Consider the following 15,088-nt stretch of genomic DNA (forward strand, 5'->3'; position numbering starts at 1 on the left):
GACCACGAAGACGTATTTGGACAGTACTGGCTCTTTGGCTTTGAAAAGGAGATGAACACTGCCCCATCTAGAGTCGGGAACGACTAGCACATATGTGCGAGGGAAACCTTTACCTTTAGACTTGCAAAAAATGTACTAAGGATTAATTATGAGAAATGAGGTTCCAGAGAGGAGCAAAGGCCTCTCTAAACTTTAAAGGGACCATATGGAAAACCTTAGCTGTAGCTGAACCACTCTACCCACAACAGATGCCCAACCCATGCATTCACTATAGGTGGACGAACTTGTATGCGTTAGGTTGTGCCAAAGTCTGATGTATTCAACTTTAGAAAGCCACAAGATGAAATTCTACTATGCTCCCTTTACCTGCTATGGTCTTCAATTTTCACAAATGGTGGACTCAGCCTCGCTACGAGAAGTAAAAAATAAAGAGTGAAGAGGGAGAAACAACTTTTGGCAGCTATCAAAATATAAGAAACAACATAGATATCAATTTCAAGTTTTGGTTTGGAAGAAAGATTAGAGGAAATGAGAAAAACCGAATGCTATCATTTCTCTTTAAAATTAAATAGTGAGCTCTCTCAGGCTGGGGGTTGTTGCTAAAGCAGCCAACTCTGCAAGAAACAGCTGAGCAAGCTAGTGCAGGTGACCTTTACTTAAACACTGTGCAACAAGACGATTATTATATTAAAACAACAGTCTGCCTCATGAGTAGGCAAAGTGCCAGCACTAAGCCAATACAGCATTGTTAGTGAGAGGGACACTATCCAGGGCTGGCAGCCACAACAGCATATCTTAAGGAAACAGGAGATGGGCTTCGGCTTTGTTAGGCATACAATGAATATCCATTCAGATATTAGGAAACATTTAAACATTTCCCAGAAGAATTAGCCAGTATGGCAAGGAGAAGCTGGATAGGTAAAGCCAATGCTAAAATTCCCAACAATTAACAGTCACTGACATTAAGAGAGGATTTAAAAACATAGAGTCTCAGGTGAATCAACCTTGGTAAGTTTATTCTGCATTAATTCTCACCAAAGGTTCTCCAATTATTTTTCTTGCTTGTTGTCACCAAATCTTCTCTAAATTCTTTGGTTATTATCACTTAACTGAATTGGTGTTTTCTACTTCATCCACCCACTTTTCTTGCTATGGTGCCAAGGCAAACTGCTGTTTGTTCAAGACATATTGTCACTGCACAGTTACCATTTCATTACCAGCCAGTCACTGTGACAGGTCAAAATGATCTGGCAAGAGTGATGTTTTCCATCAGAAAAAACAACACAACTCTCTGGACAAACATTCTGGTTGGTAGGGAGGAGCCTAACTAGGAATTGCAATCTGATTAGATCCACTTGTCTTGTTCCTTCACACACACACACACTCTCTCTCTCTCACACACACACACACACACACTTACACTTTTGAAGGAAGAATATCAACCTCCTGGAAGGCATTCCTCAAGGTTGATATTTTTTCCTATAACCTCCACCCCACCTCCCCATTATGCTTTTCTCCTTTCTAGCAGTTGTATAGGTTTGCTAAAGAGAGAAAAAATAAATGTAGCACAGTATTTCAGTTCTCCAGCAAATATGGAGAAAGAAGGTTGGACAGGGGGGAAAACTCAATAGAAAGACCATGATTCTTCTCTTTTTGCACTTCTCTCAAAGTCATAGTCCCATCCTCATGTGAGAGTGCCAACTTTCCTGACCTCATTTTGGAAGCAATGGTCTTCTGAAGCAGTGTTTTTTCTTTCCTTTTCAAAAAAGAGGGAAAAAAACATGTTGCTGGGGAGTGGGGGGAAAGGGTTGATTTTGAATTAAATTGCGTCCTTCTGAAGCCTTTTCTCATTTAAGCACAGAGTATATCAAGATGAGCAACCAAGTCACAACGAAAACTCAGAATCTCTGCCAGTTGCAACCAAAAGGGGACAAACCAGATCACTATATCTAGCATTTCTAAACAAACATTTTCTCTACTCACTTTTTAAAAGTAGGGATCCAGAAGCGAGCACTTTCTCCTAAACCAAGAGAACATGTTAAGGCAAGATTCTAAACCAGAGCAAGCATTTAAAAAATGCAAACTATACATGAAATATGAATGTTTGATTATTACGAGCTACCCAGAGTCATCAGGAGCAAGGCAGTATACAATTTCATACATTAATAAATTGCACTAAATGGGAATAATGAGGATCATTCCCCTGTAGTGTATCTTTATGATTCCTGGGGTCGGTCTTGGCATAGAGAGCTTATGTGGCAGACAGTGACTCTCTGTGGGTACGTGTGCCAATACCAGCTGCTTTTACGGGTTTCGTCACTGCATCCGCACTGGCCAGCTGGTCCAGTGCACATGCACGCAGTGGGCAGCTGCTCTTCTTGATTCCGGTGCACACATGGAGGCCGGCCAGCTGGTCCAGAAGAAAACATCTGGCCAGTGCGCATGTGCGTCAGACCAGCTGTCCAGCGTGCATACGCATGACAGAACCCATAAGGCCAGCTGTTCTCTTTTGGGTTCTGGCACTCCGGTGTGCGCACTCTCCAATTTTAGCACTCGATGCCAAAAAGTTTAGCCATCACTGGTCTATATCAATGTTTCTGAACCTTGACAACTTTAAGATGTATGGACAAAATTCCCCAGCCAGCCATGAGAGAAACACTAGTTTACATCATGTCTCTCTTATTGCATGAAAAAAGCATCTACATCTTTAAAAAATGTGTTTTCCAAATCTCCTACTATTCTACCACATAAATCTTCCCCCATTCCAATAATCAGAACAGTTCCTTCAGCATTACCTTTCATTGCAGAGGTTGTTTCTTGGATAATCTTTGTATGTACAATAACGTTTCTTGAAGGGAAAATGTCGCATTTTTTTCAAAGATAGTTGAGGGAAACAACGCAAAACATTTCTTCTTAATTCCTTGTCTTTGTAAGGAAAGGGGAGAATTGAGACAAGGTTTAATCACAATTCTGTCATTCTTCAAGTGACTATGCTATGTCTTTAAGCTCCAAATGCAGTTATTAAATATTATCACATGTAGCCATTTGACTTGAAAATAAATAAATGAAAATGCAACACATCAAGGGAGCACTAGATTTGAAAAAGTTGAAATAAAAAACAGATCTAGTTACATGGAAAAGGTGAGGGCCTGACAGCTGCAGAGGGTCCTGGATGAAATGGATTATCCAGACCCCTTTCAGTCAGGATCCAGTTCTGGTTATGGGTGTCACTGCGTTAAATTGTTTGCTAGCCGAACTGAACTGAATAGTTACTGATGAATTACTGTGCAGGTCATCAGCAAGTGATGTATTGCGCATACTCATCACACATTCCAGAGACTTCTTCCCTTTTGATCTTTGTCTGTCTGCCAGGAAGCTGGGAGACAAACTGTTTCTGCCAAAATGTAACAATTAGATAGATTTGTTTTATTTTCTATTTTATTATTTTTGTATTAAAAGTTTGTTTTTAATTAGAATATGTTTCCGGGATTTTATTTCATTTTTCGCTCCTTGAAGATATGCTGTTTGGAAAAAGCCGCAGTCTAAGCCTCATCTAGTTCAGGGTTAAATATTTTCCCCTGACAATGGGACAGAAATGGTATTGATCACGTTTGTTGGTGATCTCTGGCAAGAGTGGGATGGAGACAATCCATGCTCTTCTTCACCTCTCAGTGGCTTTTGATACCATTGACTATGGTATCCTTTTGGGTCAGCTGTGGTGACTGGGGCCAGGAGGCACATTTCTGCGCTGGTTTGTCCTTGGCCATTCCCAATCAGTATTGATAGGGAATGAGAGGCCCTTGGTACCCTGTAGGACTCAATACTTTCTCCACTTCTTTTCAACATCTATATGAAACCGCTGCATGAGATCATCTGTCACCACAGGTTGAGGTATCTAGAGTATATTGATGACATCCAACTCTGTATTTCCATTTTTGGTAACCCAAGTGATGCTGTGGCCACCCTCCCGCCATGCCAGAAGGCTGTGGGGGCCTGGATGGGAGACAGCAGGCTTTGACTGAACTCTGATCAAACCAAACGGCTTTGGGTACAGGGGACTTTGTTATCTTTGACTCTGGCTGGCACTGGCCCAGAAAAATAGAGTCCACAAACTTGGGGCTTCTACTGCAGCATTCCCAAACCTTTGCAGCTTGGCATCCCATCAGGAAGGAGGGGGAAAGAGGGGAACCAGGCTGTGCAAATGGTGGGCTGGCACACATGCATGGCATCTTGGCCCACCGCTCTGTAAGTAGAGCTATGTGCATGTGCTCTGACCTGCCACTCATGCAAATTAAGCTACATGCGTGTGTGTTCCCTGGCCTGCAGTCTGATTGCAAATAGGCCACAGCCCAGTAGTGGGCCGCGACCCAGGATTGGGGACTCGTGTTCTACAGGACTCACAACTCCTGCTTGAGGAGCAGGTGGTAGTCATGGCTAGGAGATCCATTCTGTGTTGTGTGCCAGTTGCGATACTTCCTGGATCAGGATTTCCAGTGCTCAGACGCTTAGATCCTGGTCATCTCGCAGCTGGACTATTGTAATCTGCTCTAGATAGGGCTAGCCTTGAAGAGCTTTCAGAAGCTACAGGTGGTGCAGAGTGCAGCAGTGTGGGCAGTTTTGGAGGGCCCAAGAATGGCCCCTGTAATACTGTTGCTCTGCGAGCTGCGCTGGTTGCAGTCTGCTTCCGGTACAATTCAAGGTGTTAGTGATCACCTTTAAAGCCCTTTATGGCGTGGGTCCAGGTTATTTGAGGAACTGTGTCACCCCAGTCGGACTGGGTGATCCCACTCATGCTGGTAGAGGAGGCATGCTGTGGGCCTGATTTTTCTGGCTGGCAGGGTCCAGGAGGAGGGCCTTCTCTGCAGTTGCTCCTGCTCTCTGGAATATATTGCCCCCAATGTGAGGTTGGCTCCAACTCTCCTATCCTTTCGTAAGGGCCTGAAAATGTGGCTCTGCCAGTTGGCTTTGGTTCCCATTGGGAAAACAGCATAGTGGAGGTGATTGAACAAGTAACAGATCCCACCTCCCCCCATTACACTTCCACCCTCCCCATGTGATCTTTGATTTTAATGTTTGGTTTTAATTTATTTATATTTTAATGTATATGTATTTTAATGATTGCAAGCTACCCAGTTACCCTATTGTAAGATGGGTGGCCAATAAATTTTATCAATAGATGGATAGATGAATAGCAATATAATTTTCTCCTCTTAATTAAATCTGTTCTTTATTTCAGCTTTCCAAAATGATATAATTGACAGACAGATTAAAAGAAAGTATGAAGGAGCATTAGTTGCCCTTCTAAAGGGTATGGATAGTCCTCCAGTATGACTTATTTTACCTACAGGTAATATAATATGCACTCTCTATGCCCTCATAGAAAAAATATTTTACTTTCTGTTGTGCTTTGCTTTATTGTTTTGTGGCCCAATTAAGGTTATATTAGCCAGCTGAACAGAAATGAGACTTTAACAGCATCGTGGCACCTTCTCCCCCTTTCCCCACTACTTAGTCTTTTCCTGACAGAGATTACAGTACCTTTACAGTACACATGAAACTGCTAAAGGCATAGAAGTTACTGACAGTAAAATATTTTTCAGCAATAATCAAATACCATACAACCCATCACCCCCGAGTTATCATTTAACAATTATTTACTTACCAGACTCCTCAATGCTTTCAACAATTACAGAGCTTTCAATGTACTGCCTTTACTGCAAAAGTTCTTTAAAATTCTGGGAGATATTCAGAGATGGATCTACCTTCTACCTTGAAAGCAGGCCAGAGCAGTCAAACATCAAGAGTTGACCTCAGGAAATGCTTTATGCTATTTTGTATTCTGTCATAAAATATTTTATAAAGTATGTTTTTGTCATAAAGTATTTTATAAAGTTTGCCAAATTTCAAGTCCATGGGACTCAGGGGTCCCGGATTTTGGACACATCTGTAAGTTAACTCATTTGAGGTATCTTGATTCAAAAACAATTGTCCAGTGAGATATCATTTTCACCAATTAAAGGTTACAGGAACAAGAGTTTTAGTACTCTGCTATATAGATGAGTTTAGCCAGGCAGCCCTTATATTGGCAAATACTTTATTGTTCTGACCTGCCATCTCCTGGCAAAATTAAAATACTACATTATTTTCACACAGAAGAAAAAATTATCTAATTATTGTATATCACAAAGTACACTAAATTCTCCCTTCAGATAATTTTTTTCTCCTAATCACTTATTATTTTTCTCCTAGAAGATTTCAGTTTGTTTCTCAACTGAATTGTACAGCATATACATATATTATATTAAAGGTTGAAAAAATCTGAAGTTCTTTATTTTGGTCTGATTTTTCTATATCTCTAAACCTGGAATTTTAACAAGGGTGTGTAGACTTTTTAATATCCATTGTAAATGTGATTTGCCCCTCACTGCTTCTAAAGTATTTTGTTAACTTTCCAGCTTAGCCTCTACACTTGGGATTTCCGGATAAACTGTCATGGAACTAATAACTCTGCTTATCTTTTTCAAGATCATCCAAATCAAGGGGCATTTTAAATAATTAATAAAAATGATTAAAACTGAAAAATATGCCAAATTTGAAGACAAAGTTGATCACAAAATAACAGTGTTAAAATCATAAGACATTTAATCCTAATATAAAAGTATTTCAGTAAATCAATGCAAAAAGGTTTTTTATGACATTATAAAGTTAAAATATTAATAATATATTGCATGGAGAAAAATACCTTTTCAAATCTAATTAAAACAAGTATTGAAGGAGCCAATTATATTTCATTCATAAGATAGTTCTATAATTCTGGCCCATTCTTAAAAAGACTCTGCCACTTTTAAGCAAATTTGATGATAAGGCTTCTTATAAGGTAATCATAACAAATCCATTATTGAGTGATTTTGAGAGAATGCTCAGGAAACCTTCATGCCCGCTTTTCATGGAGTATTGGACAACCCACTGGTAGAAATAGGTATTTAGTTTATATTTTTAAAAAACCCATTCCCATCTGAATACTTTTGCTTGACTCATTTGAAACTATTCTCCTCAAGGTTATCTATAGTAAATTTGCAATTCTGCATTGGATGGAAGGCTCAAACCTGTGAGACAAATTTGACCTAATGATTTGGGGATAATGTTTCAACTCTATCCTTGTCTCTACTTATGTTTCATTCACAGATGAACGAAAACCTAACAGCCACATATCTTACCTGACTGCCAACAGCTTCATGTAACAACCTCTTCCCATGACTGACCAAGGTCTGCAAAACAGTTTTTGGAGTACAACAAAATTGTTATCTACAGCAGTAATGGATAAATTAGGCATGGCTGACATTTGCACTGGGCCTACATTCATTGTTTTTTCATACTTGCCAGGTTTTACCCTGAAAGTTGTTCATTTCTTTCCCACTATCTCATTGAGTAAATCTGTTTTTCCCAAATTAGTGTAAGCTCTGAATTGAATATGTAGAATGTGCATATTTATGCCAAGTTTTAAAGAGCATTGGAAAACATTCTTTGGTAAATGTCAGTTGGTCTTATTTGAACTGCATTTCTTGAAGTACTGTGGGATGAGTCACATCCAACTGCCCAGAGACTGAGGTTAAAGTTGAGGCCACTCCACTCTACTTCCTCTGCATGGTTCCTTAATCTAAGGTCAGTGCTCCAAAAAAGAACCTGGGAAGGAAGGATATAGGAAACAATACCCCAACCCCAGGACCCTGACTGATCCAACAGCCACTAAAGCTGGGCTCAGGACCCCTCATGCCAAAAATGTGTACTAACTAGGGTGGGAAGTGACTCATCCCACAGTACTTCGAGAAATGCAGTTCAGGTAAGGCCAACTGACATTCTCCCAAGTATCCTGTGGGATGAGTCACTGAGGGAACATACAGTATCAAAGCTTGATGTCCATGGGAGGGAATAAATGGGCCTGAGCCCCTCGAATGTCCAGCATTCCCTGCAGTACCCTCTTACTGAAAGAAGTCACAATTGAAGCATAAGCATCCAGCCGGTACTGCCTGATGAAAGGCAAGAGCGAAACCCAGGTGGCCGCCCTACAAATATCCTCAATAGACGCCTGAGTCAACCAGGCCGCAGACATGGCCGCACTCCTAGCAGAGTGTACCATGATGCCAGCCAGCACCGGAAGCCTGCGTGCCTCATACGCCCTAGTAATGGCTAACCTAATCCACCTGCCGATGGTAGCTGGGAACATCCTTGTCTCTAGGGTAGAGGGCTGGAAGGAGACGAAGATCACCTCTGACCTCCGGAAAGAAGAGGTGCATTTCAGATAGATATGCAGCGCCCTTTGCACATTCAGGCGATGCCAGGAATGTTCCCTCTCCCTGGAAGGTGCCGGACAGAAGTCTGGGAGAACCACCTCCTAAGCCCTATAGAAGGGAACATTAACCTTCGGAAGAATGAAGGGTCAAGCCTAAGAACGACCCTGTTGTTGTGAAATGTGCATAGGTTAGCCCTAGATGACAGAGCGCTGAGCTCAGAAATGCACCTGGCAGAGGTAATCGCCACCAGGAAAACCACCTTAAGGGTGAGAAACTGAAGACTCACCATCCTCAAAGGCTCGAAGGGAGCCTCAGTCAGCGCCTGAAGAACCGTGGGCAGGTCCCATGTAGGGAACCAATGAACCACAGGAGGCCTAAGATTAGCTGCCCCCCCCCGAAGAAACCTCTTAATATCTAGGTGTTGCGCTAGGGAATGAGAGCCCCTCCCTGAGGACTATTGCCAATGCCGCAATCTGCCTCCTGAGGGTGCTGTAAGAAAGTCCCTTCTTGAGTCCATCCTGGAGGAACTTCAGCATTTGCGGTGCCGAAGCCGTTGCCAGTTCCACCTGCATGGAGTGGCACCAGGACACAAATGAGGACCATGTAGCATTGTAAATACAGATGGTGAATTGCCTCTGTGATGCCTCAATTGTTCTGATCACTCTGGCTGAGAAATTGGCCACCCTCAACTGTTCCCACTCAAGTGCCAGGCAATCAGTTGAAGCCACTGGGGCTCCGGGTGACTCAGGGCTCCCTGACACAGAGCCACCTCCCCCCATTGAATCCTCCAATGGGGAACACGGACAGGTCTATGAGATCTGCGAACCAAGGTCACCAGGGCCAGTAGGGAGATACTACGATGACCTCCTCCCCCTCCGCCATCAACTTCCTCAGAACCCCAGGAATAAGGGGAAGGGGAGGGAAGGCATAGAGAAGTTCCTCCGGCCATCTGCAGGGCCTAGACATTCTCTGCTCTCCAAGCTGGAAACTGAGAGATGAACCTTTGGACCTGAATGTTCAACAGTGTGGTAAACTGGTCCACGACCTGTCTGCCAAACCTCTGGCAAATCTCGGCAAAGACTCTGGGATGCAGCTGCCATTCCCTGTGGTCCACGATCACCCTGCTGAGCGAGTCGGCTTGCTGGTTGTCCACACCTGTTATATGCTCCGCCCTCAGCGACAGGAGATGTCATTCCGCCCAGTTCTGCAACTTCGCTGCCTCGTTCTGAAGGGCCAGAGAGTGGATGCCCCCCTGCTTGTTGACATGGGCCTTGGTGGTGACATTGTCCATCAGGACAAGGACATGCTGCCCGGAGATCTGCTCCTTGAAGTGGCGAAGTGCCACGTGGATCACCCTGAGCTCCAACCAATTGATGTTTTGTCTTAAGACTGAGGGCGTCCATCGCCCCTGGACTAGCTGAGAGTTGAGATGTGCCCCCTAGCCAAAAAGACTCACTTCGTTCATTAGCACCAACCTGTCCAGTTCCCTAAACAGGGAGCCTGTGGCCAGTGGAGACGTCCACCAACGAAAGGACAGTAGGACTGGGGCAGCATGTGGATTTTGAAGGTCATATCGCTGGTTCTGTCCCTCTGAGGGGGAAGTAGCAGCTACTGCAGCTCCCTGGCATAGAGACTGGCCCATGCAACTATCACGATGCATGAAATGCACTTGCCCAGGTGACGAGAGAAGAGAACTACGGGAACAGAATGAGCCCTGCGAGTCTGCTGAATCAGCTGAATAATGCTGTCCCTACGGTCTTGAGATAGGAACACCTCGCTCTCCACTATATCAATGACAGCCCCTAAATGCTGAAGCCTATTAGTAGGTTCCAGATGACTCTTCTCGAAGTTGTTCGAAAATCCCAGTCTGTAACATTCTAATCGTGAGCCCAAGGTCCCTATTGGTCATGCTCGGAATCACTGCCTGAATAAGGATATCGTCCAGGTAGCATTGTAGGTGGACCGGAATAAGCCAGAGGTGGCCCGCAACTATAGCCAGTACCTTGGTAAAGGTGCAAGATACGGACACCAGTCCAAAGGGGAGATCCTTGTACTGATAATGGTCTCCCCATGTGAAAATCTAAGGAACCTCCGATAGTCAGGTGCAATCATGATATGTAGGTAGGCCTCTGTAAGGTCAATGGAGGTCAAGAAATCTCCTTGTCTAATCCCCTCGAGGCTAAACCTCAAGGAAATCATCTTAAACTTCCGGTAAACCAACCTAGAATTTAACAACTTTAAATCAAGGATCACTCTCCACCCCCCAGTAAGCTCTTCAGAACTACAAACAAATTGGAGTAGAACCCAGAACCTTTTTGATCCTCCAGAACTAGTTCAACAGCCTGAATATCCATCAAGTGCTGAATCACCTTACGCACGAGCTTACGCTTCACCTGGTTCCTAGAAGAGGAGAAGAGCCAAAAACAAGGGGGGGGGGTGGTGAGAGCAGAATTCCAAATGTAAACCAAACCTGATAATCTGAAGGACCCACTCATCAGAAGTGATGAGTCCCAGCGATCCGCAAATAGGGTAAGGCGGCCACCTATGAGGGGTCCGAGCTGGGATAACTTACCATATTTTTCGGAGTATAAGACGCATCTTTTTTCCTCAAAAAAGAGGCTGAAAATCTGGGTGCGTCTTATACATCAAATACAGCATTTTTTGCCTCCCGAAGCCCCGCCTCTTCATTAAAATGGCCGTACATACCATTATGGAGGCTTTCAGAGAGCTACTGGGGGCTCGGGAAGCCAGAAATGAGCAAAGAATGGGGCGTTTTTTGTCCCCCCAGCCCCCAGCAGCACTGTATAAGCCTCCATAAGGCTAAACATGCAATTTTTTGACAAAAAACGGACCCGTTTTCGCAAAAAATGGGCCATTTTCTGCTCATTTTTGCCCACCTTCCCCCCAGGAGCACTCTGCAAGCCCCCCCCCCCCCCCCCCGGCTATTCATGCCTTTTTTTCGTGAAAAAATGGCCATTTTGGTGAGATTTGTAGAGTGCAAAAACTTTTTTTTCCTTTTGGAAAGCACTTTAACTGATTGATGAGAATTACATTGATCAAGTGCTATGCCAGCAGAAACAAAGTCTTAGGTGCTGCAGATTATCAGCAATTTCCTTTCCAGCACATGGATAAATACACCTGGAAACATCTACCTACCTAACCTACACACACTCTCTCTCTCCCTACCTACTGTATGTATGTATGTATGTATGTATGTATGTATGTATGTGTCCGTGTATGTATGTATGTATATTTCTCTCTTTCTCTCTCCCCCTTTATCTACCTACCTATCTACCTACCTAACTACTCTCTCTCTCTCCCTATCTACCTATTGTATTTCTCTCTCTTTCTCTCCCTCCCTCGATCTACCTACCCACATTTTTAAACATTTGCCTCTTGAAAACCTTGCTGCGTTTTATACTCCGGTATATTCTTATTCTCTGAAAAATACGGTACTTCTGCGGTAGGGTTAGGGTCAGCAGTGGCCTTGGCCTTGCATAGAAGAGACCCAAACAAAGAAGGGAAAAAACCTGTGACCACAGAGGCCTCTGGGATTGGAGAATCCTCATCCTCAGAAAAATCAACATCCTTCTGGCCTTCCTCATCTAAGCAAAATCCTTCACTGGCCGTAGAAGGGGAACCCAGCCCTTGCTCCTGAGCAGTTGAGGTTCAGGGTTGGTTGGATGACCTTGTTGTGTGATACAAGACAAACTTCTCCTAGAAGAGTGGGACTTCTGCTGCATCCCTGCTGTAATGCTTTGTGCAATAGCCTGAGCAATAATATTCTGAAAACTCTCTGAAATATCTGGGAAGGTCGATGAAAGAATGGGAGGCTCCAATTCCGGCCTAGTGCTAGCTGATTGAGCCTATTTGCTCCAGCTGCCTCCTGGCAGTCCCCTGGGTGCTCAGGTGAGAGAGGAGGAACAGGGAGAAATCTCCCCTAGAGGAGCCTCGAAATCTAGGAGGGGACCGAGCAACCAGTGAAAGCCTGTGGGGCGAACGTGACCTGGAGGGCGAAGGGCACTTGCTGCTTATGAGCACCCCTTTCCTGGAGGACTGAGAGGTGCTCTTTCTGCCTGTGGCCCTCTCTCTCTCTGAAGAGGTAGTCCCCCTGGAAGTCCTCTCGCCGGGATCAGAAGCCTCAGGGGAGGCTCCTGGTCGCCTCATGGCGTCCACCAACTTACCAAGCTCCCCCAACTCTGCAACTACTCACAGCTCCACAGCACCACCTCCAGCCTCCTTCTTGCCCCGCTCAGCTGGCTAGGGCTGCTGCGGCTTCGACGAAGCTCCATGCCTCCTGCATATGGTCCCCAGGATGGCACCGATATGCAACTCAATTGTGCCACCCGAATGCGAAGCAGCAGGAGGCTGTTCCCTGGTTCACAGAGGAGCTTTGACTCTTCTGTGCCCCTCTGGCACTCATAGTGGCCCCAACAAGTGCCTGCAGCCCGGCGACGTGCGTCTTCCCGGGAGCCGCCGCCCTCCCAAAATGGCAGCCACCAACCAATGCCTCCAGGAGCTCTCCCTCAGCAAACACCTCCAACAAACCAGCAGAGCTCTAACAACCCCCCAATGTAATGGGGTTGCTGCACCTCAAGGCAACTCCTGGTGCGCAGCCACAGAAGCCACAACAACTGCCAGTGGTCTCGATGGCTCCGAAGCTCCTGGCAAAGCCCAGCTTGTGCCCAGCAACAATCACACAGGGAAGACGATAGGGAAAGAGGTGGGAGAGTCAAGAAGAAAAGAGTCCCTTACAGGCTGAGACTGAGATTAAACTGGAGCCATGAAGAGAAAGTAGAGGGGAGTGGCCTCAATTTTAACCTCAATCTCTGGACAGATTGGAAGTGAGAATAACCATCAGTGACTCATCCCACAGGATACTTTGGAGAATATAAAGATTATATGAAAACATATTTTGGAATGTTCAAATTTCGAAGTTAATCAGGATTATAGAACAATAAAGAAAAGTTGTGCTACTTGGCTGATATTTATCTAACAGTTCTCATAAGGAATGCAAAGCTCACTAGCACCCCCACAAAAACAAATTTCAGAACTAGGAGTCAAACCAGCAGGTTAATTTTGAAAACATGCCAAAATCTTGTTCTTCCTTTTAAAAATATGTATTAAAAAAGAGTAAGCAATTTTTCAGATTCAAAGTTCTTACCACATCAACTGGTTTGAGCAAGGGGCATCCCTGACCCTCTGGGAGTCTTGAAAAAAATTTACTTCCAACATATTTCATCAGAATAACAATTTCCTTCTTTAGCCTTCTTTCTTGTCTAGCTTTGCAGCTACTGGATGTAATACACCTCACTTCTTTACTGAGAAAACTTTCAATAACCTACGATAGATAGAAACAAAAAAGCAGAAATCAGGCATAATTGCCATTTAGTTCAGTAGGATGAGATGGAAGTGAATGGAACAGTTAATAGGAAGAAACATACCTTTAATAAGTTATCTTAAGTGATTAATAACAAATATAACAAATAAAGTTATTTCAGCTTGCTCACACGCACCATGAAATTGCATGCCATGCATTTTACATAAAATAGAATCATGAAAGATAATCTAGTCCAACACACTCCAATTTGCAGGAAAACCAGTTAAAATATTCTTGAGAGGTTACGGTCTTACCCCTTAAAAATCTCCAGACAGGCAAACCACAATTACCATAGGTAGATTGTTCCACAATTAGGAGAAAGCTGTTCATTCTATTTAAGAGACTTAAATAGTTATACTTTGTGCCCTTGTGAAATTGTCTTTCTGCTTCTGAAGCAACAATAGCTTGAGGATTAAAAACCCAACTCCTCTTGTGTTTGTTATAAAAAGCCCTATTGAACTGTAAAAACACTATGCAGGAATGAACCAATGTTTCAACCAGAAAATGAAATATGGAGAGAGGGAGAGAGGGAGAGAGGGAGAGAGGGAGAGAGGGAGAGAGGGAGAGAGAGAGAGAGAGAGAGAGAGAGAGAGAGAGAGAGAGAGAGAGAGAGAGAGAGAGAGAGAGAGAGAGAGAGAGAGAGAGAGAGAGAGAGAGAGAGAGAGAGAGAGAGAGAGAGAGAGAGAGAGAGAGAGAGAGAGAGAGAGAGAGAAGGGGGGGGGAACAGAGGAAAAAACCTTATCAAAATGCCATCATGTAATGCACTTTCTTTCCTAGAAGTCTAACCTCTTCACCTTCAGTTGTATATATGCAAGCTATTTATTCAACAAAGGGTAGACTTCATCTCAGCATTCAATACCATCATTCCAGATATTCTTATAACTAAACTAAATGAGCTAGCTGTGCCTGACCACACTTGTAGGTGCATCATAAGCTTCCTAACACATAGGAAGGAGCAGGTGAAATTGGGCAAAATCATATCAGATACCTGTACAATTAGTACAGCCCCCACCCCCAGGGCTGTGTGCTCTCTCCACTTCTCTTCTCTCCATACACCAATGGCTGCATCTCAAAAGATCCTTCTGTTAAAGTACTGAAGTTTGTAGATGATACAACAGTGATTGGTCTCATTCGAGATGACGATGAATCTGGATACAGATGGGAGGTTGAACAACCAGCCTTGTGGTGCAGCCAGAATCTTGAACTAAACATACTCAAAAACCATAGAAATGATGGTAGACTTTAGGACAAACCCTCCTATATCTCTTACAATACTAGACAACTCAGTATCAACAGTAGAGACCTTCAAGTTTCTAGGTTCTATAATGTCTCAAGACTTAAAATGGACAACTAGCATAAAAAACACCATCAAAAAAAGCATGAGTCTGCCTATCAAGATAAGGTGGACTGATTGCTT

The 15,088-nt window shown here is 43.8% G+C and overlaps 1 protein-coding gene across 1 annotated transcript in view; it reads right to left on the minus strand.

Moving 5' to 3' along the window:
• ADAM11 (ADAM metallopeptidase domain 11) overlaps positions 1 to 14,851 on the minus strand; it is a 112,288-nt gene extending 97,437 nt beyond the window's left edge. Inside the window, exons 1-4 of the mRNA XM_081932551.1 lie at positions 14,660 to 14,851; positions 13,456 to 13,632; positions 1,984 to 2,020; positions 367 to 409 (exon numbers count right to left, since the gene is read on the minus strand). Of these exons, the coding sequence (XP_081788677.1) occupies positions 367 to 409; positions 1,984 to 2,020; positions 13,456 to 13,533 (158 nt within the window). The 5' untranslated portion in view covers positions 13,534 to 13,632; positions 14,660 to 14,851. The remainder of the gene's footprint in view (positions 1 to 366; positions 410 to 1,983; positions 2,021 to 13,455; positions 13,633 to 14,659) is intronic.
• Between the last annotated feature and the right edge of the window lie 237 nt (positions 14,852 to 15,088).

The sequence above is a fragment of the Natrix helvetica genome, assembly GCF_964273705.1.
Source record: "Natrix helvetica genome assembly, chromosome: Z".
NCBI lineage: Eukaryota > Metazoa > Chordata > Lepidosauria > Squamata > Natricidae > Natrix > Natrix helvetica.